The 26205-nt window shown below is 41.8% G+C and overlaps 1 protein-coding gene across 1 annotated transcript in view; it reads left to right on the top strand.

Annotated features, from left to right (window-relative positions):
* Window positions 1–8293: 8293 nt before the first annotated feature.
* The window catches only part of engase (endo-beta-N-acetylglucosaminidase), an 18109-nt gene continuing 197 nt past the window's right edge, over window positions 8294–26205 (top strand). The window contains exons 1-14 of the mRNA XM_036590491.1: window positions 8294–8517; window positions 9503–9579; window positions 9690–9891; window positions 11267–11415; window positions 12181–12335; window positions 14652–14800; window positions 15868–16039; window positions 17809–17912; window positions 19314–19425; window positions 20346–20530; window positions 22195–22337; window positions 22910–23009; window positions 23728–23839; window positions 25471–26205. The exon at window positions 25471–26205 is cut by the window's right edge and continues 197 nt beyond it. Coding sequence (XP_036446384.1) covers window positions 8402–8517; window positions 9503–9579; window positions 9690–9891; window positions 11267–11415; window positions 12181–12335; window positions 14652–14800; window positions 15868–16039; window positions 17809–17912; window positions 19314–19425; window positions 20346–20530; window positions 22195–22337; window positions 22910–23009; window positions 23728–23839; window positions 25471–25872 — 2178 coding nt within the window. The 5' untranslated portion in view covers window positions 8294–8401 and the 3' untranslated portion in view covers window positions 25873–26205. The remainder of the gene's footprint in view (window positions 8518–9502; window positions 9580–9689; window positions 9892–11266; window positions 11416–12180; window positions 12336–14651; window positions 14801–15867; window positions 16040–17808; window positions 17913–19313; window positions 19426–20345; window positions 20531–22194; window positions 22338–22909; window positions 23010–23727; window positions 23840–25470) is intronic.

The raw sequence follows: 26205 nt of genomic DNA, 5'->3' as shown, positions 1-26205 counted from the left end.
AACCAATAAAAATAAATAATAGATAAAATGAAAAAGAAAAAAATGAAGATATTTACATATACAATTACATTTATTTACATAAACTCAATAATTAGGAGGGGTGTCCACACACTTTCGGTTTTAGAGCGTAAGGAGTGTTTCCACATGGCTAAATTTTTAAAGGGGGAACAACCCAGGGCAGCCAATCAGAACAGAGCTCATTTACATATATTAGTCTTAAAGAAACACTATGTAAGGTGACAACCTGTTGAATTTATACCTCACTCAGTCCCTCCTCCTCCCTCTTCACTCCTCCCCCTCCTTACCAGTCTAGAAGAAAAGATGCGAGTTTAGCATCAAACTTCATCCCTGTCCTGGCCGAGAGGTGGAGAGCAGCGCCGATGCTAACTCTTGATCTGCTTCTGTTAATTCTGAACTTCTTTTCTATGTGGTTTTTCTTTTCATGTTGGACCGATGGCAGACCGGACGCTACAGTGACTCACTGTTGCCTCTTGAGGTACAATAGACGAGCCGGGGCTAGCTGGTTAGCATGCTAACTTTAGTAGATATTTCTGCAGGACAATACATAGATGTTTTTGACATTAGTCAAATGTTATTTCTTTACATTCTGTGATAATTTTAGTTCATTTTGGAATGTTATAACTAAAAATCTTACAAACAGCTCCTTTAAAGATGCAGTAACAAAGACAGCCTGTTTGATCTTAAAGGATAAAGAGAGTGAGCATGTAAAATTGAATTATGACTGTTTTTGGTGAATAAACTACACCAAGCTTAAAAAATGTATTGTATTTAATAAAAAATAAAATACAAGAAAAATGTAGAATATGGGACCTTTATGTTTTACTCTCTTTTATTCGTATTTACAGGCCTTTTACTTCATCTATCGATCCACTGGATTAATGAGGTTGGCACCCCGCTGGCGGTTTGCCACTGCTGGTCCAAACAGTCGGACCACCCAGACTATCGTCCGGCACAGAAGATCTAACTAGTTTTAACTAACAGATTTCAAATGCACAGAGACTTTTATTTTGGTAAATAAACTAAGATTACTATGATTTTATAGAATATGTTTCTGACACTGAGCTGGATTCAATTATTTACTAATTTACAAAGTACAACTGAAGAAAAGAAAGAAGGAGAAATCAGTAAATTGGACTGTGAGAGGAAAAGGAGGGATGAAAAGGAGCATATTAGCTGTGTTCCAATTCAGGGGCTGCATCCTTTGAAGGATGCGGTCTACGAAGGCGTGTCCTTCGAAGGCTACTTAGACCCGTGAAGGCTGAACTGAAATGAGCCGGTCTGCTCTACGGCGGATTTCCTGTTTACATCACAGCACCGCTGTTCCCGCCCTTATCGCTGCGTCACGGACCGCCGCTCCTGTCACGTCCTTTTAAAGTTCTTCAAAGACGGAGAAACTTTGAGTTTAGTTTTTTATTTTTTCATTTATTAGAGCTGGAGATGCTTCTCTCTGTCGGCTCTTTGCTCCCTAAAACAAAATGAAACGTTAGCGTAAGCTTAGCTTCAGACCACATTGGTTTATCTTTAGCTATTCGGCTCAGTTTAAACCCAATACTTACATTTAAAGTGTCTCCTCAGTCACCGTTCGCTCCTCTGCTGATGCCGCCATGTTCTCGAATCCTCGCTGGCACACAGTGAACCTTGGGATACGTTGGCTGGTGAAGGATCCACCCATTGGATCCTTTGTTGCCATGGAAAAGAAGGACACATTTCTCGGCCTCATATGAAAGAGCCTTCGAAATGGGACAGCCTAGTCGCACTGCTGTGATGTGTGTGACGGCCTTGAAATCAGCCTCCGAAAGATGCAGCCCCTGAATTGGGACACGTCCTTTGTCTAACACTCTGCTTAACCTCCGGTGGGCCACCCAAACACCAGTGGACTGCCAGCCTTGTAACACCCTCAGTGGGCCAACAGGGTTATGTAAACTACATGCATTATTTAATAATGCGTTTGGTAATAAACATTATAGACTTCACTTACAGTTTATCTCCCTCTCTCATAAAGAATTATACACATTAAAGATAGAGTGAGTTTATATCCACACATAAAGGTGAATGTTCAGTGTGTTTTGTAAGAGCAGTGCTCTACAGTTACGATCCGCTGCTACCGGCTGCTCTCGGGGGGAAGGCTGAGTGTGGGTGGGCGGGTGATGTATGCTTTACGCAGGCGTCTTGTGAGTGTTCTCAGAGGAGAGCTTAATTTAGCCTCTGCTCTGACTGGATCTGCCCGGCTCTTTAACGGAACCACTGGCACATGTAGGAAAGCAGGCATGACTGACCATATTTGGTGATACACTACAGGACTGTGTTTACAGTCAGTATTTCAGAAAGCAGATTTCTCAGTTAAGCTGGACAACCTGAGTCCAAAGTGAGGAGTTTCCAGAAGAAGTGTCTCTGACAGGCAGACTTCGGGCTTAAAGGGTCCATATCATGTAAAACTGAATGACCTGAAGTTGATCATTAAAGTTTAAAAAAATGTAATTTCCCAGTTCATACAGTCTGTATATGGAAACTGAGCAGAAAAACAGCCTGTTTTAAATTCACTGTTTTTGTGATGTCACAAACACATTAACGTATACTCACCTACTCACACTGAAGTTGCATTATATGGCTAAAAGTATGTGGACACCTACATCACATCACACCTGCATGAGCTTGTTGGACCCTCTTTGCAGCTGTAACAGCCTCCACTCTTCCAGGAAGCTTTCTACAAGATGTTGGAGAGAGTCTGTGGAAATTTGTGTCCATTCATCCAGAAGAGCATTTGTGAGGTCAGACACTGATGTTGGACGAGAGGGTCTGGCTCACAATCTCCGTTCTAGTTCATCCCAAAGGTGTTCAGTGGGGTTGAGGTCAGGGCTCTGTGAGGGCCACTGGAGTTCCTCCACACCAAACTGGTCACTCCATGTCTTTATGGAGCTGCTTTGTGCTCAGGGTCTCAGTCATGCTGGAACAGGAAAGGCTCTTCCCCAAACTGCTGACACAAAGCTGGAAGCAGATAACTGTGTAAAATGTCTTTGTGCTGCAACATCAACATCACCCTTCACTGGAACTGAGGAGCCCAAACCCTGAAAAACAGCCCAGCCCATCATCCCTCCTCCACCAAACTGTACTGTTGGCTCTGCATTCCGGTAGGTAACGTTCTCCTGACATCCACCAAACCCAGACTCATCATCAGACTGACAGATAGAGAAGCTGCTTCATCACTCCAGAGAACACGGTTCCACTGCTCCAGAGTCCAGTGGCGGCACTTTACACCACTCCAGCCGACACTTGGCATTGCGCATAGTGATCTTAGGCTTGTGTGCAGCTGCTCAGCCATGGAGACGCATTTCATGAAGCGTCTGACGCTCAGTTCTTGTGCTGATGTTGCTTCCAGAGGCAGTTTGGAGCTCTGTAGTGAGAATTTCACAACAACAGCACTTACAGTTGTCTGGGGCAGATCTAGCAGGGCAGAAACTTCACAAACTGACTTGTAGCAGAGGGGGCATCCTATTACAGTGCCATGTTTAAAGTCACTGAGCTTTCCAGTGTGACCCTCTATCTATTTATCTATGGAGACTGCATGGCTATGTACTTGATTTGATGCACCTGTTAGCAATGGGTGTGGCTGAAACACCTGAACTCAATAATTAGTAGGGGTGACCACATAGGTGTAGAGCGTTTAAGAAATGTTTCTGCCCGGCCTACTTAGCTCATGTACATACATCAGTAACAAAGCCTGTTTAATTATTAAGGGATAAAGAGAAAATAGTCTTTAAAATTCATTATTTAGTAACTACTATAAATTATTCAGTATTTACCATGAAACTAATGTGTGTGTTTTGCAGTTAAGAGAGTGAATAATGGATTTGTGGACCCACATACAGAGTTTAAAGGGTTCATTTTTAAAACTGAACAAGGAAAACAGTTCTTATTTGTGAGAAAATGTATTGTATTCAGTCTTTCCTTGTGTAATAACGTTATATTTTACATGCTGTTAACAGAGATGCGAGATATGCAGCCTGCATAGCATCGTCTCCGAGCGTTACTGTGGGCTTATCTGTTACTTCTGTATGTACTCAAATCACGGTGAGCAAACAAGCTACATTATGTCCTGATAAAGCCTCTCAGTCACCAGCACTGATGGGGCTTACATAGACAGAAAGGACCTGGGTTGTTATGTTATAGCATTTCTTAAAGTATGAGTTTAATGTAGTGTTCAAAGTGATTCGGGGCCGCTGAGCGAAACATCCTTACCCTTCCAAAAATGATATCAAGTGAAACTAGAGAAGCACATTTCCTGAAGAAAATGAGTGATTGTGCAGCTTAATCTCGCTAATATGTTGCTTTGCGGTTGCTGTAGTATCCCAGGTGGTTGCTAGGGAGTTGCTAGGTGGAAGCTCTGTTATCCTAGATGATTGCTGGGGTGTTGCTATGTGGTCGCTATAGTATTCAAGGTTGTTGCTAGGGTTTTGCTAGGCGGTTGCTATGGTATCCTAGATGATTGCTAGGATGTTGCTACGCAGTCACTGTAATATCCCAGGTGGTTGCTAGGGAGTTGGAAGGCGGTTACTATGGTATCCTAGATGATTGCTAGGATGTTGCTACGCAGTCACTGTAATATCCCAGGTGGTTGCTAGGGAGTTGGTAGGCGGTTACTATGGTATCCTAGATGATTGCTAGAGTGTTGATATGTGGTCACCATAGTATCCCAGGTGGTTGCTAGGCGGTTGCTATGGTATCCTAGATGATTGCTAGGATGTTGCTATGCGGTTGCTATAGTATCCCAGTTGGTTGCTAGGGTGTTGCTAGGCGGTTGCTTTGGTACCCCTGATGGTTGCTAGGGAGTTGTTAGGTGGTTTCTGGTGGTTGCTATAATATGCTATGTGGTTAATAAGGTGTTACTTATGAGGTTCTATCATTGAGATTTAAACTGGGTGCACACATTTTTGCACACTATACATTTCTATGGAAAAAATGATGATTGTACGAAAACCCAATCAAAAAGCTGTATACAAGCACAACATTCCCGATCAGATCAAATATTCCGGAGTTGGAACAGTGTTGATATCTTGAATGAGACAAAAAATCCGGCAGAAAACTAAGAAGAAGAAGAAGAAGAACAACATCAGATAACGACAGCCGCTGATCACCTTCAGTGTAACGGATGTGTCTAATACTTCTCATTCCGGGACTGTTGTGAGATTATTAAAAGATTAGCTAATCTATTTCTAGACATTTTCAACTTGTTTTCAGTGTTTAATTAAGAGAAATGAGCTCTGAATGATCAGATCATCTCAACTGTTTTAAAAAGTAACACTTTAAACAAGCAGAACGATCTGCTACCACAGTGAGATCATTCTGGTGCAGAGTAATGTAGAAGTAAAGTGATGAGCAGTGAGATTCTACTTCATCCAAGACGCAGTCAGTACATTTCGAGTGATCAGTAACTGTACTGGATTATTATCTGTGTACAGTCTGCTGATCCTGTGCTGAGCTCTGCTCTCCCTGTTTCCCAGCTGAATTTGGAATGTAATCACAGAGAAGATCACACGAAGGAAGCTGCTCTGTATAATCTACATTATCTCCTAATTGCTTCCATACCGCTCCGTCTTTACACAGTTACATCGTCACGTAACAGCACGGAACAGTCCATCATAGCCATGACCGCAGGGAGGGGCTGCGCTGGGATTCTTAAAGATAATCACTACATTTGCAAATAGCAGCTATTTAAAAAAAACTCCATGTACTTCAGTAAAATACTGATGGATTTGTACTCAGGACCCCCATGGACCCTCACAGAGCAGGTACTATTTGGGTGGTGGATCATTCTCAGCACTGCAGTAACACTGACGTGGTGGTGGTGTGTTAGTGTGTGTTGTGCTGGTCTGAGTGGATCAGACACAGCAGTGCTGCTGGAGTTTTTGAACACCTCAGTGTCACTGCTGGACTGAGAATAGTCCACCAACCAAAAATATCCAGCCAACAGCGTCCTGTGGGCAGCGGCCTGTGACCACTGATGAAGGACTAGAGAATGACCAACACAAACTGTGCAGCAGCAGATGAGCTATCGTCTCTGACTTTACATCTACAAGGTGGACTGACAAGGTAGGAGTGTCTAATAGAGTGGACAGTGAGTGGACACAGTGTTTAAAAACTCCAGCAGCACTGCTGTGTCTGATCCACTCAGACCAGCACAACACACACTAACACACCACCACCACATCAGTGTTACTGCAGTGCTGAGAATGACCCACCACCCAAATAGTACCTGCTCTGTGGGGGTCCTGACCACTGAAGAACAGGGTAAAAGGGGGCTAACAAAGTACTACAAAGTGCACCTATACAGTAAGTGGAGCTGATAAAATGGACAATGAGCGTAGAAACAAGGAGGTGGTCAGAATGTTATGCCTGATCGGTGTGTATCATAATACTTTTACTTCTACTCAAGTATACTAGTGAGTAAAGGAATCTACTTTTACTCAGTTATATTTCAGCTCTTCATATTGAGTTTCTAATTCCGTTTTTGTGTTTCATTTTCTTCTGTTTTGATGGTGACAGTATCTGTGCTGTTTTGTGATTGGTCACATCTCTGATTTCAGAGCTTTAGTGTTTTATTTCAGACCAAAATAATCCCAAAAAGGAAAAATAGAGCTGAACAGTCTTCAGTTCCTGTGCTGACAGACGCTGGATGTTCTAAGAGTATTGATTTAGGCTATTCTACTCACCTCTGAGTGTATCTGATTTTGTTTTCATGGGGCTCTTGGCTCATGAGGGGGCGGCTGCCCACCTTTACTTAACTTTACATTTAAATATTAAATCATTTCAAGTAAACACATGACATAGTATGAACGGTGACTGTACAGGGCTATATTCAACCATGTATCAGATGTATATGATTAGCCCAAAAATTTTGTGGCCGCCTACCTACCACCAATCAGGCATATACGTGTGAACCATATGTTATGCATGTTTGTCTAATTTTTTATGCTTACATAGATGTGCACACTTATATGTACATATATTTTGAAAAATACGCCTGACCCTCTATGACATACCTGCATATAGGGCCATTTATCAGATTTCTGTAAGGGTAAAATGGTAAAACTGAGCAGAACAGGGCTATAGGAGCGGGATGGAGAGGCAGATTCTAGACTGGCTTCGACTCAGAAAACGGGCTTTTTTGCAGCAAAGATAAAAATCTTACGCATACAATAATACACCATAATACACTGATGTTGGACAAGAAGGTCTGGCTCGCAGTCTCCGCTCGGATTCATCCCAAAGGTGTTCTATCGGGTTGAGGTCAGGTCTTCCACACCAAACTCGCTCATCCATGTCTTTATGGAGCTGCTTTGTGCACTGGTGCGCAGTCATGTTGGAACAGGAAGCGGCCGTCCCCAAACTGTTCCCACAAAGTTGGTAGCATGAAATTGTCCAAAATCTCTTGGTGCTGAAGCATTAAGAGCTCCTTTCACTGGAACTAAGGGGCCGAGCCCACCTCCTGAAAAACGACCCCACACCATAATCCCCCCTCCACCAAACTTTACACTCGGCACAATGCAGTCAGGCAAGTACCGTCTCCTGGCAACCGCCAAATCCAGACTCATCCATCGGATTGCCAGACAGAGAAGCGTGATTGGTCACTTCAGAGAACACGTCTACACTGCTCTAGAGTCCAGTGGCGGCGCTTTACACCACTGCTTTCGACGCTTTGCATTGCGCTTGGTGATGTAAGGCTTGGATGCAGCTGCTCGGCCATGGAAACCCATTCCATGAAGCTCTCCACGCTGTTCTTGAGCTGATCTGAAGGCCACATGAAGTTTGGAGGTCTGCAGCGACTGACTCTGCAGTAAGTTGGCGACCTCTGCGCACTATGCACCTCAGCATCCGCTGACCCCACTCTGTCATTTTACCTGGCTGACCACTTCGTGGCTGAGTTGCTGTCGTTCCCAATCACTTCCACTTTGTTATAATCCCACTGACAGCTGGAGTTCACTGAGCTCCTGAGAGTGACCCGTTCTCTCACTAATGTGTGTAGAAGACAGTCTGCAGGCCTGGGGGCTCGGCTTTATACACCTGTGGCCATGGAAGTGATTGGAACACCTGGATTCAATGATTTGGATGGGTGAGTGAATACTTTTGGCAATGTAGTGTATCGTAAATGATTCACATGAAAAATGCGGTTCTTATTTTTAAGCGCTTCTTCAGCGACCTCTAGCGGAGACTCCTGGAGGAGCTCCCACGCGTCGTGACGTCATCCCGCCGTTAAGCCAGTCAGAGGCGACGCGGAAGGCAGCGGGCTGTGTGTGTGTCTGTGTGTCTGTATGTCTGTATGTCTGTATGTCTGTGTGTGTGAAGGCAGCAGTGATAAACAGTCTTTTCTCCTGATTAGTGGTTAATGATGATGGAGGGAGACAGTGTGGAGAGAGATGGGAGTGTTGTTAACAGGAGAAGAAAGAGAGAGGAGAGTTCTGAGGGTGCAGGAGGGAAAACTCAGAAAAGAAGCGAGACCGAGTGAGTTCAGCAGGACATGTGTTGTTCTTACCGGACAGGAAGGTTTACTTTGCATGGAAATTGGGCATGAATATGAGGCTGAAGTTGACTATTTACGCGAATTTTTCGTTCCACCTTAAATGGTGCAACTGAAACTGCTGCACCATTTAAGGTGGAACGGAAAATTCGTATAGGAAGCCGACTTCAGGAGTAAAAATAGCAGTGAAACTTCTCAGGCCCTCCAGCTTTCGGTTTGTTCGGCTTTATTTCTTCTCTTTTTGGATCCTTTTGGTCCAAAATAAAACTAGGAACTACTCTCTGATATACTTAAGCAGCAAAAAGCAGCATTTAGACAGTGGGTTATTACCGAGTTGTGCTGGCACATTAAAAGGAATAAACAAATGCAGGGGAAGTCCACTGAATTTTCCAAATTTCTGTATAATTCAGTGTTTGAGGTGTAATCAGAGAGATTCAGAGTGGTTTGGTGAGAAATGGTTCAGGTGTCTTTACAGTGGTGGTGATAGGAACCAGGGGTCGCCATGACTACAACACAAATATAGACATTTTATTTACTATCCAGAACCACCAGTGAACCTACACGAGTCTTCTGAGTTTATATGGAATGTTGATGATGGAAAATAGTGGAAAATCTGAAATAGTAAGTTTTCTTTGGGGACTATTTTGCCTCACAGCGCCCTGCATGTATCCCTCCACCATGAATGGAGTTTAAGTTCTCTAAACTATCATAAAACAGTGTCTCAGTCATCAGGCAGTGAATTCATAACCATTTCATGTAGGAACTTTCTGTGAGGGAGCTTTTAGAGGTGGACGTCTGGTTCCTATCACCACCACTGTGAACAGTTCTGACTCGATAAGTTTCTTTAGAACGGAGTGTTTCACACCAAACCACTCTGAGCGACTCTGTTTACGTCTGAACTGTAATTATGCAGAAATTTGTAAAAAAAACAGTGCAATTCCCCTTTTAAGGTTGTCTTTTTCTTCACAGTTTCGAGTCTTGCTTAGATGATTCTGCAGATGTGAGCGTTCATGAAGTCATAACCTATGACCCACCTGCACTGCCAGGTACCGGATCTCTGAGAAGTACCATAAAAAACTATAAGGAACTGAGTGAACGACATCAGATTAAACATGCTTTTCTGTCCAAAGTCCTGATTGTTCTGTCTGTCTGACAGCGCAGCACTACGACCCCGACACCACGGAGCCCATCAGCTCCAGTCTGAAGAGTCTGGATGAACTGTTGTCGTGGAAACGAAGCGAGGCGAGCCCTTTTAACATAGCCACAGTGCCTCTGGCCAGCAGACAGCCGCCACTGACCGACGCCCTGAGGAGGACACTGGTCTGCCATGACATGATGGGAGGATACCTGGAGGACAGGTAGAGTCAGGTCATACACAGATAAACTATATGGCCAAAAGTTTGTGGACACCCCTCATAATTATTGAGTTCAGGTGATTCATTGACAACGCTCATTGACAGTAGAATGTATTGAAGAGCTCAGTGACTTAAAGAGTGCCACCGTTGTAGGATGCCACCGTTGCCACATGTCAGTTTGTGAAATTGCTGCCCTGCTAGATCTGCCCCAGCCAACTGTCAGTGCTATCGTAAGAAATAGAGTAGTCCAGGAACAACAACAGCTCAGCCATGAACACTCAAATAACCATCTGAATGCTTAAATGGAACTAAAAAGGGTTCTGCTTGTAACATTAGAAGAAGTTTTTGGTGCAACATTTTGTGCAACATAACCCTTGTTAAAAAGGTTCTGTATAGAACCATATACAACAAGAACGTTTTCACCACGCAAAGAACCATTTAAGCAAGTAAATGGTTCTTTGAGTGTTCGTAGTTCTATATAAAACAATTGTCTTTATCAAAGAACCGTCTTTTTAAGAGTGTATAAAGTGGTAGAGCAGGGCTTATCCTCTACTGCATCGCTCTCTACAGAGCTCCAAACTGCCTCTGGAAGCAACTTCAGTACAAAAACTGTGTGTCGGGACCTTCATGAAGTGGGTTTCCATGTCTGAGCAGCTTCACACAAGCCTAAGATCACTATGCGCAATGCCAAGTGTTGGCTGGAGTGGTGTAAAGCGCCGCCAATGGACTCTGGATCAGTGGAACCGTGTTCTCTGGAGTGATGAATCAGCTTCTCTATCTGTCAGTCTGATGATGAATCTGGGTTTAGTGGATGCCAGGAGAACGTTACCTGCCGGAATGCAGAGCCAACAGTACAGTTTGGTGGAGGAGGGATGATGGGCTGGGGCTGTTTTTCAGGGTTTGGAATGGGATGCCCATAGCTCGTATAGGTGTGATGGTCAGGTGTCCACATACTTTTGGCTAGATAGATGGATGGATTGATGTACTTTGTTGATTCTTGAGTGGAAATCTGGATGCAGCAGTGACAAATTCTACTAAATATTGTGCACATACTCAGACACAATAAGTAAAGGTGTAAAAATCCCTTTAAATGCAGTGATTTCACTGTGGTCTAATTGATTATTGCAATAATGTTGAATAAATTATGCTGTTATGGTAAGAATATAATCTCCAGGCTATTTGCAAGCATGAAAATCTCATTAAAAAAGTCATAATTCAGTTAAGGTGTGATTTTAGAACGGGAACTATTCATTGTGTTACAAATGTATTAGGCAGAGAGTTACGGAGTTCACATTATCTCATAGTTTAAGAAGGGCTTTGCAGACCTTTCCTTCACTGTTATTGGCTGTATATTCATGTCATTGTGTTTTCTTCTGAGGTTTATTCAGGGCACTGAGGTGGGGGCTCCGTATGTCTTTTATCACTGGCAATATATCGACATCTTTAACTACTTCAGCCACCACATGGTCACCATCCCTCCTGCAGTGTGGACTAACGCAGCTCATAAACACGGTGTTCTCTCATTAGGTAAGAGTTCAGTTTGAGATTGTGTAAACCTGCATTCTTACCTGAGCTGCAATAGTTCGCCAGCAAAGTTGTTTACTCCACGTGTTTTTAATTTAAAAAGCCTCTATAATGTTCATATGATCCACACAGTCACTCTGACAGACTGTAATACACTACAGGAAGTGTAGGGGGCGATATGGCTTCTACTGTTTCATTTAAAAAGCCTCTATAATGTTCATATGATCCACACAGTCACTCTGACAGACTGTAATACACTACAGGAAGTGTAGGGGGCGATATGGCTTCTACTGTTTCATTTAAAAAGATCTATAATGTTCATATGATCCACACAGTCACTCTGACAGACTGTAATACACTACAGGAAGTGTAGGGGGCGATATGGCTTCTACTGTTTCGTTTAAAAAGCCTCTGTAATGTTCATATGATCCACACAGTCATTCTGACAGACTGTAATACACTACAGGAAGTGTAGGGGGCGATATGGCTTCTACTGTTTCGTTTAAAAAGCCTCTGTAATGTTCATATGATCCACACAGTCACTCTGACAGACTGTAATACACTACAGGAAGTGTAGGGGGCGATATGGCTTCTACTGTTTCATTTAAAAAGACTCCATAATGCTCTGTAATGTTAATGGGGCTAAACTGCTGTAGGATGAACAGGTGCTTTTTAAAGCTTCAGTATATTCAGCTTTCTAAAAAAGCTCATGGTGATGCAGCTGAAGATACCTGTGTGGGTTTGGTGTGTTTTCTCTGTCTTCCTCAGGCACGTTCATCACAGAGTGGACGGATGGGGGGAAGATGTGTGAGGTGTTCTTGGCGGAGGAGGAGGCGTATCGCTCCGCTGCAGATAAACTGGTGCAGATCACTCACTGCTATGGCTTCGACGGCTGGCTCATCAACATCGAGAACGTACTGAGTGTGAGTGAAGTTGAAACCAGAAACCTGCAGGTTGCAGTAAAACTCATTTCCGTGAATCCCCACAGACAGAGTGACTGATTCTATGAGCAGGTTCATAGATTAAGTAATGAGCTGAGTCTGGTGTGCTCGCACAGGAAAATCACCAAATTGTGCTGTTGGCCTCTTTGACTGTGAGAGCTGGGCCTTTAATTATGGGAGGCAAATCCAGCCAAAAAAGATATTAAAATTAAAACAATAAAATGTAAATGCAAACCTCTTTTTGTCATTTCTTTTTCCAAACATCTGCGCAAATATCCTGCCAAAATTGAAAATGAAATGAAATGCCTACATTTGCAATTTCATTTTTCACATGAGCGCGAGTCAGTTGTGACAAAAATAAAAATAAATGTAAAACAGCTGTTTGTCATTTCATTTTAGTCGTTATTCTGGTTTTTCATGGCCAAGTCTAAAATGAAAAAGCTAAAAGAGAAAAGAAAATCCAAGCTTCACTTTGGCTTTGGCTTTTCTTCATGAAGTGCAGAATACGGGTCAAAACTAAAATCAGAATGCAGTGTTTATGTTCTTATTTCTTTTTCACAGCAGTCGGCTGCAGATCTGACAAAATGAAAATGCAAAACTGATAAATCAGCAGCAAAGTGACGGTTTGTGATTCAGTTTTCGGCGTCGATGCGCTTTAGGTGTCAAAATGAAAAGGCAAATGCAAACGAACATCAGCGCCACCTGCTGGACATTTACTTTACATTTTCCACTTTTCGATTTTGTTTTCAAACTGACCAACATGCAAATATATGTTAATTAGCACTAGGCGGGGCTACGGGGTACATTTTAGGACATCCTTAGACCTCCGAGTCAGAATGGCATCATTCCTCAAGCTAAACGACTTCGAGTCTCCAGGAAAACCATCATCATGACTCAGATCTGGTGAAACTGAACGTCAGACCAAACACCGTCAGAAAAAACTGGAAATGTTATACTGGCATTTATATCGAGATACATAATAGTTTTCTAAGTTATGTGAACCAGTCTGTGCTCGACCAGGCCTGCGCTTGGTCTGATACCTTTTGTCTGAGGCCGTTTGGTCTGACGGTGTTTGGTCTGAAGTCGTTAAGCCAAAGCCAAAGAGAAGCTTGGATTTTCTTTTCTCTTTTAGCTTTTTCATTTTAGACTTGGCCATGAAAAACCAGAATAACGACTAAAATGAAATGACAAACAGCTGTTTTACATTTATTTTTATTTTTGTCACAACTGACTCGTGCTCATGTGAAAAATCAAATTGCAAATGTAGGCATTTCATTTTCAATTTTGGCAGGATATTTGCGCAGATGTTGGAAAAAGAAATGGCAAAAAGAGGTTTGCATTTACATTTTATTGTTTTAATTTTAATATCTTTTTTGGCTGGATTTGCCTCCCATAATTAATTTGGGGCACAGATGTCAAATATTGGTATCAAGGAAAAAAACCACCTTTATGATAATGCTAATTTCTCGTAGAGACTCAATGAAATTTCTAAAGTTATAACAGCACTAAGCTGATAACAGTTCACGTGAACATTTTTAGTCATTCTAGAGTAAAAACGGTCCTTTATAGTTGAAAATTGTAGAAGTCATTCAATGTGTTTTATCTGAAGCTTGTATCAGTCATTATCATGTATCTGAGGTTGTGTCTATCAGTGTTACTGTGACTGTCTCAGTAAAGAGTCCTGCACAGAGCTGCTGCCACTGTTTAACATTCCTAACAACTAACCGGAACACTGCTTAGACTACAGCACATTTACAGTCAGTGATGTATCTAGAACTGTCAGAAGCACTAGTGATGTGTTTAGTCATGAAATTGGTCCTTTTATAAAACAAAGCGTGATTGGTTGATTCCTCTGTCAGTTCGTAATCGTGTTGGTAGTTAATGTGACCTAACCAATGGTAGAGCAGCTCAGCTGTATCTACCTGCTGTATCTACTTAATTACCACAGAGAGAACAATCCTGATTGGACAGTTTTCTGTTGAGTGTTTTCAAGAAATTAACCTTTTTGTTTCCAACCAAAACTAAACGATGAAATAAATGTATTACTGCAATACTAACAGAGTTTATACAGCAAGCATGAAGCTTATTTTGTATAAAATGAATAAAAGATTACAGACGTGTATCTTTTAGTGTTCTGGAGATCTGTTTGATCAGCACTGCAAATGCTGTGAATAGTTCATTTGTAAGTTGCAGCTTTCTGCAGTACCAGTTTTGCAAAGGTTAATATGATAATGATAAACATATCGTGCAGCCACACACATCTCCGCCCACGCTGACTGTCCACTCCTGGTTGTGCAGGCCACCGCGGTGAAGAACATGGCTCCGTTCCTCCGATATCTGACCGATCAGCTGCACGAGCGAGTGCCCGGCAGTCTGGTGATCTGGTACGACAGCGTGCTGGAGAACGGGACGCTCAAATGGCAGAACGAGGTCAACAACAGCAACAGGTGAGAGTACACACACCTGAGAGACACTGAGAGGCTGTCTCTGAACATTTGGGCTTCACATTGTCTGCATAATCAAGTGATAAGATGAGGTTCAGAGTGGTTTGGTGTGAAACGCTCTGTTCTAGAGAAACTTACCGAGTCAGAACTGTTCACAGTGGTGGTGATAGGAACCAGACGTCCACCTCTAAAAGCTCCCTCACAGAAAGTTACTACATGAAATGGTTATGAATTCACTGCCTGATGACTGAGACACTGTTTTATGATAGTTTTGAGAACTTAAACTCCATTCATGGTGGAGGGATACATGCAGGGCGCTGTGAGGCAAAATAGTCCCCAAAGAAAACTTACTATTTCAGATTTTCCACTATTTTCCATCATCAACATTCCATATAAACTCAGAAGACTCGTGTAGGTTCACTAGTGGTTCTGGATAGTAAATAAAATGTCTATATTTGTGTTGTAGTCATGGCGACCCCTGGTTCCTATCAGCACCACTGTAAAGACATCTGGACCATTTCACACCAAACCACTCTGAATCTCTCTGTTTACACCTCAAACACTGGATTATTCAGAAAATAAAAAACTCATTCTTATGTATGATATAATATGTAAGAACAGAAAAAGCATGATTGTAATCTCTTAGTAATAAAACTGCATGTTAAGTTTAGTAAGAGGGCATAATTAGTCCTGTTTTAACTGGATTTAGTGCAGTGCAGGGTGTGAAATGCTGAATAGAGATCACTGTATTTATAGTTTTTGATGGTATTTTTCAAATGCTGCGTTTCTGTTTTTTCCTCTGTTCCAATATTTTAAACATCATCAACTAAATATTGTGATACTTATTGTTTATCATAAAAATGTCCTTCAGTATTGTGGTACTGAAACGCTTTTTTCTCATCAGAGCAACAATAAAAGGCCACGAAGTGTAAAATGTATTCCTATTCATTGTGTTTGACTGTATCGTATTGTTATCTATAAACATGGACTAAAGTACAGACAGCATTCGCTCTTCAGGGTGATGCTCTCTTATCTATGCAGTGTGTCATAATGTTTTCTCTCTCCATCAGAGTGTTTTTCGACGCCTGTGACGGCATATTCACCAACTATAACTGGACGGAGAGCAGCCTGGAGGGAATGGCCTCCTACTCCGCAGCTCAGGGTCGTCTGGCTGATATTTACATTGGGATTGACGTGTTCGCGAGAGGAGAGGTGGTGGGAGGGATGTTCGAGACCAACAAGGTCAGAGAACCTTTATTCCTGGAGTGGTTCAGGGGCCGTAGTACAGAAACCTCTTATCATTTTATCTTAAGATCTGACAGGTCAAGATTAGATTTATCACAAATATACATTACATAAGCAAATCTGATGTTAATTTAGGAGTCTTATCTTACAGCATCTTATCTTAAACACGTCATCAGATTAATCAACTTAGTCAGACAGCTGCTGTTACTGGTGTAAAAAAGGTCAAACTAAACTAAAGAGTGATAGACTGTAAGTTGTGAATACTGTGAGAGCGCCCCCTGCTGTTTATCAGAGCGTCGCCGCTCCCCAGTTTCAGTCTCCATTTCCCAAACACTTTAGCCGAGCGCGCTAACGCTACTCCTCCTAATAAACAGACACACGTTCAGCTCCGTCTCCTCATTATTCACCACCATCACTGTAATATTTCATCATCAACATTAACACACGAAGGTGATCAGAGGGGCGGTGGAGATCGAGTCTGCAGCGTCTGAGATCTTTAAAACGCAGAGTTAGAAAAGAAAATCATCTCACAGTGAAAGCAGCGTTTTACAGTAGAAATAAATGGAGCTCATTATGCTGGTAGTGAACTATGCTGCTGACTCAGCTGCCTAAAAACCAGAGAAACAGACCTTAAACAGAAGTGAGGACCCTGTTGGGGTTCATCCTAAAGTTAGGACAGGATTTAGGAGGTTTAGTCTAGTTAGGATGTTTGTGTGATGCTGTTTTCTTATCTGGAGTTCATGATGAGATTATGAAGGTAGGAACTGTTGTTCTGGAATAGATACTGTCCTGAATTCAGTACTGAAGTTGAGTTCAGAGTTGAGGTGTTTCTCTAATATGGGTCCTGGAGTAGAAATGGAATTTAAATCTTTTTAGTTACTCAGGCTGATGTTCATAGTAATCAGTGTTTCTCACAGGTCTGAAATTAATCTCTCTCTCTTCATATATATATATGTACCCATATTAAAAGTAATATAATGTATTTTTTCCCAGTAATTTTGGGCCGTTTCTTTTGGTCCATTCATCATGAAATTTTCACGTAATGTAAAGGGCGACAGGCATGTTTTAAAAAGGGGGGATAAATAAGTAAATAAATAAATGTATGTGTGTTTGTGTGTATATATATATATATATATATATATATATATATATATATATATATATATATATATATATATGTATATATATATATATATAAGGTAAAATCTGCCTTTCTTTCTACCTAACAAAATAAAATATTCAGGAATTTATCAACAATAGAACAAAATGGTAATTAGAAAATGTTCAAATGGGACAGTCATTTGTATGCAAAACTTTGGAAGCCCCTTGACAAATTGCATTTTGTTGGTTAACACATCCTTAAAACTGAATACACTTAAATGTGGAAGTTTTCAGTAAATTTTAGTGGAATTTTTTTATTTATTTTAACATCAAACAAAAAATAAAACAACATAACTGTGCCGTAACTCTGCACAGGCCAGATGTAATGCTTTATATGTTTTAATATATCAAGTTCAGCAAATAAACGGTAACTGTGTATTAAAATGTGCAGAGGTGTGTCTTTGTGGGGAACGTATTCACTTATTTACAGTCAGAAAATCAACAACAACATGGAATTTGACCAGAGGTGTGCAAACTTTTGCATATATTACTGTGTAGTTGGTTGCCCAAATACAGCCTGTGTGTGAGAAGCACTGTTACTGTGACTGACCGTCCGTGTGTCTCGAGCACTAAGAGGCCGTGATTTTGTGCTCCTGCTCTCTCAGGCACTTCAGCTGGTGCGTAAACACGGCTTCTCCACGGCGATCTTCGCTCCCGGCTGGGTGTACGAGTGCCACGACAAGGCCGACTTCCGCCAAAACCAGGACAAGTGAGTCCACAGAACCACCCATCAATGTTCAGAAGTTTGGGGACACCTGCGGTACTGCTCAACAGTTGAAATCACTGTTTTCAAACATAGAAAACCAATTTTGCTGCAAGCGCATGCATAAAATGAGACTAATATGATGGTAATAGGTTAATACCTCACCTAATAATAGGTTTCCAACTATAAACAACAACATATTTGGTGATGAATGGTGCAGTACATGATTCTGTAATAATTGAGAAAGCTGTATGGCATAAAGAATTAACAGAATACAAAAATATCCAGAATAAAATTTGTCAATTTGTTGTTGTTCCCAAAGTGCTATGAATTGTGAATAGACAGTTGTTTTTTATTTTTCAGTCTCTGGTTAATCACATTTCAGTCTACACTGTTGAAGTTATTTTTGAATAACATTTACTAATCTGATCACAAACCTTTGATCAGCAATGTAGCCTTTCAGAACATGTTTAATAAATAAAAGTTTTATTCAATTAATGGTATATTATAGATTTAGTTTAAGATTTGGGTTAAAAATAGTTTGAACAATTGAGTTTAACTGAGGTTTTAATGGGCAGCGTAGGTTTATTACTGTACATGCACTCAGCCTGGTGAGGTTATTAGTGAACAATGATGGTTCTTTAAGAGTTTCTTAGTAAAGAAAATGGTTCTACATAGAAACCCTTTGAACAGGGTTCTATATAGCACCAAAAAGGGTTCTTCTATTGTGACAATATCAAACCTATAACAATAGAAGAACCCTTTTTGGTTCTATGTAGAACCATCTACAGCACATTTTCCATCAATTTGAAGAACACTTCATGATGTAAAAACCCTCTAATCACGCACAGGGTTCTTTGGGTGTTCATGGTTCTATATATTTCTAAAGAACGCTTGAAGAACCGTCTTTTTTTAAGAGTGTTCACTGAACTCTAAATGAGCTGTTTTTGAATGACAGGACCCTTTAAATGACGTTGGTCTACAGTGTTTCGATTGGCTGTTTCATGAAATGTCTCACGAATTTGAGACGGTCGCCACTGTTGCGGCTGAGTTTCAAGTGAGTTGCAGGCTGCTTTACGTTGCACAACTCAGAAGAAATGTAGTTTCATGTAGCTGGTTTAACTGGCCAGCTAAGGCTGACAGCTGTTTAAACGGCAGCTTGTGCAGCGTTGGTTCTTCTCCGGCAGCGCGCTGCTCTCGTGATCTGCGTGGCTGTTTCATTTCTCCTCTCTCGACAGCCCAGAGCTCAGATTCGCTTCCTAATCAACAGATGAAAATGAATACACAAGTAATGGTTCTATATAGAACCGTTTTCTTTACTAAAGAACTTTAGACCATGTTTTTTTAGTGTGTACAGTCACAGTCCTCAGTCAGAACCAGCCCGTAAAGCTCTCTCTGTCTGTTCAGGTTCTGGTTTCTGTTGGCGGATCACCTCTACATCCACCGTCCTGTGTCCACTCTGCCCTTCGTGTCTTCTTTCTGTCAGGGCTTCGGCAAGAGCGTCTACTGGAAAGGGCAGGTGGGTCCTGCTTCACCCTTAATGTCTCCAGCAGCTGGGTTCTGTAGCCCCGCCCATTCAGCCAACAGCAGTGTAGCCCCACCCATTCAGCCTACAGCAGTTTAGCTCCGCCCATTCAGCCTACAGCAGTTTAGCCCCACCCATTCAGCCTACAGCAGTTTAGCCCCACCCATTCAGCCAACAGCAGTTTAGCCCCACCCATTCAGCCAACAGCAGTTTAGCCCCACCCTAGCCCAGCGTTTAGCCCCCCCTTTAGCCTGCAGCGGTTTAGCCCCACCCACCCAGCTTATGGCGGTTTAGCCCCACCCACCCAGCCTACAGCAGTTTAGCCCCTGCCCTTTCAGCCTACAGCAGTTTAGCCCCACCCATTCAGCCAACAGCAGTTTAGCCCCACCCATTCAGCCTACAGCAGTTTAGCCCCACCCATTTAGCCTGCAGCGGTTTAGCCCCACCCACCCAGCTTATGGCGGTTTAGCCCCACCCACCCAGCCTACAGCAGTTTAGCCGCTGCCCTTTCAGCCTACAGCAGTTTAGCCCCACCCACCCAGCCTACGGCAGTTTAGACCCTGCCCTTTCAGCATACAGCAGTGTAGCCCCACCCATTCAGCCTACAGCACTTTGGCCCCACCCATTCAGCCTACAGCAGTTTAGCCCCACCCATTCCCATTGAAGTGATGTGGAGTGCTGTTCCTGCAGACAGTCTGTATCAGAGTTATTGGAGTGGAAGTTGTGGGAAAACAGTTAAACGTTGTGCTGTTCCTGGCTGTCAGGAAGTGAATGGATCACTACAGCTTCCATTGGATCCATTGGGATATAAAACCAACATTAAGTGGAGCTCAGGAAAAAACAAATACAAGAAAAAGCAGAATGTGGGCTCTTTAAGGCCAGCGGCGTGAGACCACCGTGCTGTGTGTCTGCAGGTGGTGCAGGAGCGAAGCTGGTTCAATCTGAACGCTCAGGAGCTCCAGCCTCTGTACTCTAAGCAGAGTTTGGAGGATGGGGGCTGGTGGAGAACCCGCGGCTGCCCCGAGGACGCCTGGGCCGGGGGCAGCTCGCTGCTGCTGGAGGGAAAATTACCAAAATCACTACCCAGAATTATTGCAAGGTGAGCACCACATCACTGTTTAACATGTTTTAAAGGAATATTGTGACCAAAAAATGTAACAATCTTCCCCCAACCCTCAGTCAGGCCGGAGTTGGAGCTACGAGGCTAATGTAGCAAATCTAGATTAAAATGACCTGAAACACCCAGCGCCAGAGAGATGTTGTTACATTGCAGCACAAACCATTAGGAGCCTAATGAGAGCTTCTCTGCACTGGGATTAAACTCTGTTCTCCTGAGTGGGGATGAGTGACTTAACCATTAGGCTAAACAGCCGATTCCAAAATACACACAGCAGCTGAAACACACTGTTCTCACATCTAGTGTTTTATGTGTGTGAGGCAGTGATGGCTGCTGTCACAACAAACATATTTAAGAAATAAACAAAATAAATAACTGATTGGACAAAAATATGTATTTGTTCTTGTGTGCGTTTGTACAAAAATAAGTATATACCCAAGGTGAAGGCTGCCACAATTCAGAACTGGTCAAATGCTATTGCTTTTGTCAAGGCCTTAAAGGGCCAGAGTATTTTAACCTCTTCAACTCCTTGGGACCACCGGTGGTTCCAAAACGCACTTTCGTCATATTCGTCATAACTTTCATATTTCATAAGCTACATTCTAAAGGTGGGGGTCGTATGAGAGCTGTAACTGTCTTCTCTCCAGTCAAATAGATGGTGATGTAATTTTAAACCATTATAATAAAAGAAGCTGAACTCAGTTTTTTTTTCTACTGAAAGTCGACCCATTTTTCCACAAATCTGGGCTGTAAACTATAAACAGATGGCGTCTCTTCAGTGATCTGCTCTGTAAACATTATTTTTATAAAATAATACAAAGAGCGTCTAAGATTTTTGGCTTTCAGCAGTAAATTATAAGCATATAGCAATATGTGTAGATCATAAAACACATGTTCTGTTAATTTGAGGGGAGCTTTTACCAAATAAAAAAAAATTACATTTATTTCATGCAGTTACTGAATAATTTGCCTTATGATTTGGTCATGTAAATTCAGATAGAAAAACCAAAATATACCCTGGTCAATAAGAGGTTAATTTGATTTAATATTTCTTTTAAATTTCATTGCTTGATTGCTGGTCTATGGGCATGAAGTGGATACTCTCATAACAACAAAAAAAAACAAACAAAAAAACAATTATTATTAATTACCAATAAAAAAACAATTATATACTTCATTGTTTAGCCTTTGTAGAAAAGCTGTTGAGTTGTGGTCTGTTTCTCTTTCAGTGCACTACAAAGGTGCTGTCAGTTCTGATGTGAGCAGCTGTTGGTATTTCATTTCTTTTTATTTTGCACAGTAGTGAATGGCTTTTATAATGGAGAGGATAGTTAGACTTCTGTTCACACATCCAAAGAAAAGTCTGTAGTTGTGTTACATCCAGTTAGAGGTTCACTAATTTAATAAGAATTTATCACTTCTCATACTAACATCGTGATATCTGAGCGCTTTATTCAACATCGCATTTATGTCCGTATCGTACAGCCCTATTTTTAGCTACATTAGCCTCGTAGCTCCAGCGCTAAAACTAAAGAAGCAAACTTCAGACACCAAACGAGTCTCGGCTGATCAGCTACATCTGGAGTGAACTAGTTTTTGTTCCTTTAAATATCAGTAAAGTTCTGCCTTCTTGGTTCCTCCTGTAGGATATTTTCTCTCCACGTTCCTTTGGCCACGAGGACGTTTATCTCCTTCGTCTATAAGCCGTCGTTGGGGGTGAACGTGTCTCTGGAGCTGAAAACCACAGACGCTGGTCTGTGTACGTACTCAGGAACAGAGGAAATAATATGTGAGTGCATTAAAAGTCCCTGTGGATAAAATATCTGCACATATGCTGCCCATCGCCTCACTACTTCAGAGTGTTTTTAAAGGGAAGTTCCACCAATTTTTACAATTTCTGCCTAATTAAGTGGTTAAGATGTAAACAGAGAGGTTCAGAGTGGTTCAGAGTGGTTTGGTGTGAAACGCTCTGTTCTAGAGAAACTTACCGAGTCAGAACTGTTCACAGTGGTGGTGATAGGAACCAGACGTCCACCTCTAAAAGCTCCCTCACAGAAAGTTCCTACATGAAATGGTTCTGAATTCACTGCCTGATGTCTGAGACTCTGTTTTATGATGTTTAGAGAACTTAAACTCCATTCATGGTGGAGGGATACATGCAGGGCGCTGTGAGGCAAAATAGTCCCCAAAGAAAACTTATTATTTCAGATTTTCCTCTATTTTCCATCATCAACATTCCATATAAACTCAGAAGACACATTTTCATGTTTTATATCACACTTTTTACAGTATTTAAACTGCTTTAAGTAAACGAGTCCTTCTGCCTCCAGTAGTGACTCTGTTTGTGTTTGTGTTTATCAGCCAGTCGTGTGTCTCCAGTGATGTTAAAGGAGGATCATCAGTTGGTGAAGCAGTTCACTCAGAGCTGCGGTCACTGGACGGCAGATGGCTGGACCACCAGGTGAGACACTTTGTGGACAGTTTGTGTGGAGATGTTGGGTTGATTTAAATCCATTAAATGGCTTAAAGAAAATGACACATTAAATCCAGCAGAGTAAATAACCTGTACAGGGAGGGATTTTAAACGTTCTCAGCTGAAGCACCTTCATAATAAATACACTGTACTGCTCAGAAGATTCCAGTACAAAATGTAGAGACTTACTCTGTGGTGATAAAACCAACTACTAAATGTAAAATCCAGAAAGAAGTTATAAAAAAATCATATTCATAATGAAGTTATTAAAAATTAATATTCACAATGAAGTTCTAATAAAATTAACATCCAGAATGAAATTCTAATAAAATTAATATTCAGAATTAAATTCTAATCAAATTAACGTCTGGAATGAAGTTCTAATAAAATGGACATATTTACAATAGAATTCTAATAAAATTAATGTCTGGAATGAAGTTGTAATAAAATTAATATTCAGAATGAAGTTCTAATAATATTAACATCCAGATTATCTTGTCATTTTAAAGTAATTCTTATTAAAAGTAGATGTTTATTAATTATTGTTTAATAACTTTTTCCCTAGAAAAAAAGATGAATGAAGCTCGTAAATTTAGATGAATAAAACACAATATAGCTTTTGGTGTCTGAGTATTAATATTCAGACGTATGTTTGTACAGTACAGTGTAATTCTGTTCTGAATTGTTCACTGTTTTGCGTGTGCAGATGTTTCCAGCTGGATCTGAACGGCTGTGCGCTCAGCGAGGTGTTGGTTAACGTGGATCGAGACGGAGCAGAACAGGATCTGGACTTTAACTGCAGGATCGGAGAGATCATGGTACAGAACAGCTGCACTGACCATTTATCATTAATGATTAATGAATTACGGTTAAGAATTTTGGTTGTACTGGGAGGGGTTTCGGTTGTACTGGGTGGAGTTTCTGTTGTACTGGGAGCAGTTTTGGTTGTACTGAGAGGAGATTTGGTTGTACAGGGAGGAGTTTCGGTTGTACTGGGAGGAGTTTCGGTTGTACTGGAAGGAGTTTCGGTTGTACTGGGAGGAGTTTCGGTTGTACTGGGAGGAGTTTTGTTGTACTGGGAGGAGATTCGGTTGTACAGGGAGGAGTTTCGGTTGTACTGGGAGGAGTTTTCGGTTGTACTGGGAGGGGTTTTGATTGTACTGGGAGGAGTTTTGGTTGTACTGGGAGGAGTTTCGGTTGTACAGGGAGGAGTTTCGGCTGTACTGGGAGGAGTTCTGGTTGTACTGGGAGGAGTTCTGGTTGTACTGGGAGGGGTTTTGATTGTACTGGGAGGAGTTTCGGTTGTTGAGTGTGTCTTGGAGAGACTGATGTGTTTACGCTGCTATAATGTGCCTCAAATGCGTCTCAGTCCACCTCCTGAAGTTTCAGTGATCAGATCTGTATGTTTAAATGCGTCTTGGCTGCGTTTACATTCGCATTTTTATGTGGCCTCATCAAATAGAATCCTGATACTTAAGATGCCTAAAGTGACCAGTTGTAATCAGGGCCTGAGTGTTCCCATAAACTGTGTAACAACTCTGTCATTATGATTGATATGAATAATCATGTGTGATTTTGGGAAAAAGAAGATGAGGATATTAATCTGTATCTTCATAAGGTTTAAATTTACAAGTGTGAAACCAAATGAAGTAGTCCAGAATTAATCAGATTACATTTTTGTCATGTGAACTGTAATAATTACCAGATTACTTTAAATTTCTTCATCTCTGTCTGATGTGGCGTACGGTAGCTTCAGAAGCTCCCCATTGACTTCTGTTGTTGTCTGATTCAGTGTGAAAAGACAAACATTGTAATTACTGTACAAAATGGCTACAGATTGAGCAGATAGAGGTTAAAAACAGTGGATTATTCTTTTTAAAAGGAAATGCCACCAATTTTCCACAATTTACGCATAATTAAATGGTAAAATGCAAACAAAGTAACTCAGAGCGGTTTGGCGTGAAATGCTCTGTTCTAGAGTCAGAATTGTTCACAGTGGTGGTGATAGGAACCAGACGTCCACCTCTAAAAGCTTTGTCTCAATTATACCATCATCATCATTCCATATAAACTCAGAAGACTCGTGTAGGTTCACTGGTGGTTCTGGATAGTAAATAAAATGTCTATATTTGTGTTGTAGTCATGGCGACCCCTGGTTCCTATCACCACCACTGTAAAGACATCTGAACCATTTCACACCAAACCACTCTGAATCACTCTGTTTACACCTCACACACTGAATTATGGGGGAATTTTTTAAATTATCAGTGGAATTTCCCTTTTAACTCTTCAGACGTCTGGTTCCTATCACCACTATTATTTCCACTCTGAATAACTTTGTTTACATTTCAACCCTTTAAGTATGTGTAAAGTTTGAACATTTGGTGGAATTTCCACCAAACACTGATGGATATTTGTTGGTAAATTCCTGTTCTGTGTGTTTGTGCAGGTGCTGGATGCGGAGAGTTTGTCTGCGCCTCCTCTCCCCGTGCGGAGCGTCTGTGTGTATGACGTGGTTTGGCAGAGAGGAGCTGGAGACGGAGATGGAAGTTCTCTGAAGGTCCTTCTGAACGCCACGCTGCGCTGGAGCTACCCGCCACAGCTGGTCCGTCACTGGCGCATACACTGGCGGAGGCTGCGTGGTCCAGACCCCCGGGTGCCCCCTGGGCCGCCGGTTCTGATCGGCCGCTCGTACTCCACACTGTACCGCCTGGTGGAGCTGGAGGTGCCGGGCGCTCCGGGGCTGCTGGAGCTGCTGGTGGAGCCGGTCAGCAGAGAGGGCTTCACTCTGAACCAGAGCTACTGGGGGAGGATAACACTGAGCTACACACACTCCACTGATAACATATAACCCACACACACACACACACACACACACACACACACACACACACACACACACACACACTCACACACACACACACTCACTCTCTAACGTGGAAGTTCAGTGCAGCCTTTGAAGATAAAAGCCAGCTGCTCTGTGCTTCAGTATTTGTGTTACATATGTAAACAGACTGGTTCCGACTGGTTTGGTGTGAAACGCTCCGTTCTAGATAAACTTACTGAGTCAGAACTGTTCACAGTGGTGCTGATAGGAACCAGACGCCATATTATAGAAACTTCCCATCTTTTTGTTGTAAGTGAAGATCTGACCGGTAAGATTTTTCACAAATTCATAATACAG

This window comes from Colossoma macropomum, unplaced genomic scaffold (assembly GCF_904425465.1).
Source record: "Colossoma macropomum unplaced genomic scaffold, Colossoma_macropomum, whole genome shotgun sequence".
NCBI lineage: Eukaryota > Metazoa > Chordata > Actinopteri > Characiformes > Serrasalmidae > Colossoma > Colossoma macropomum.
Note: the sequence above shows the minus strand (reverse complement) of the source record. Positions and strands in the feature narration are given on the sequence as shown.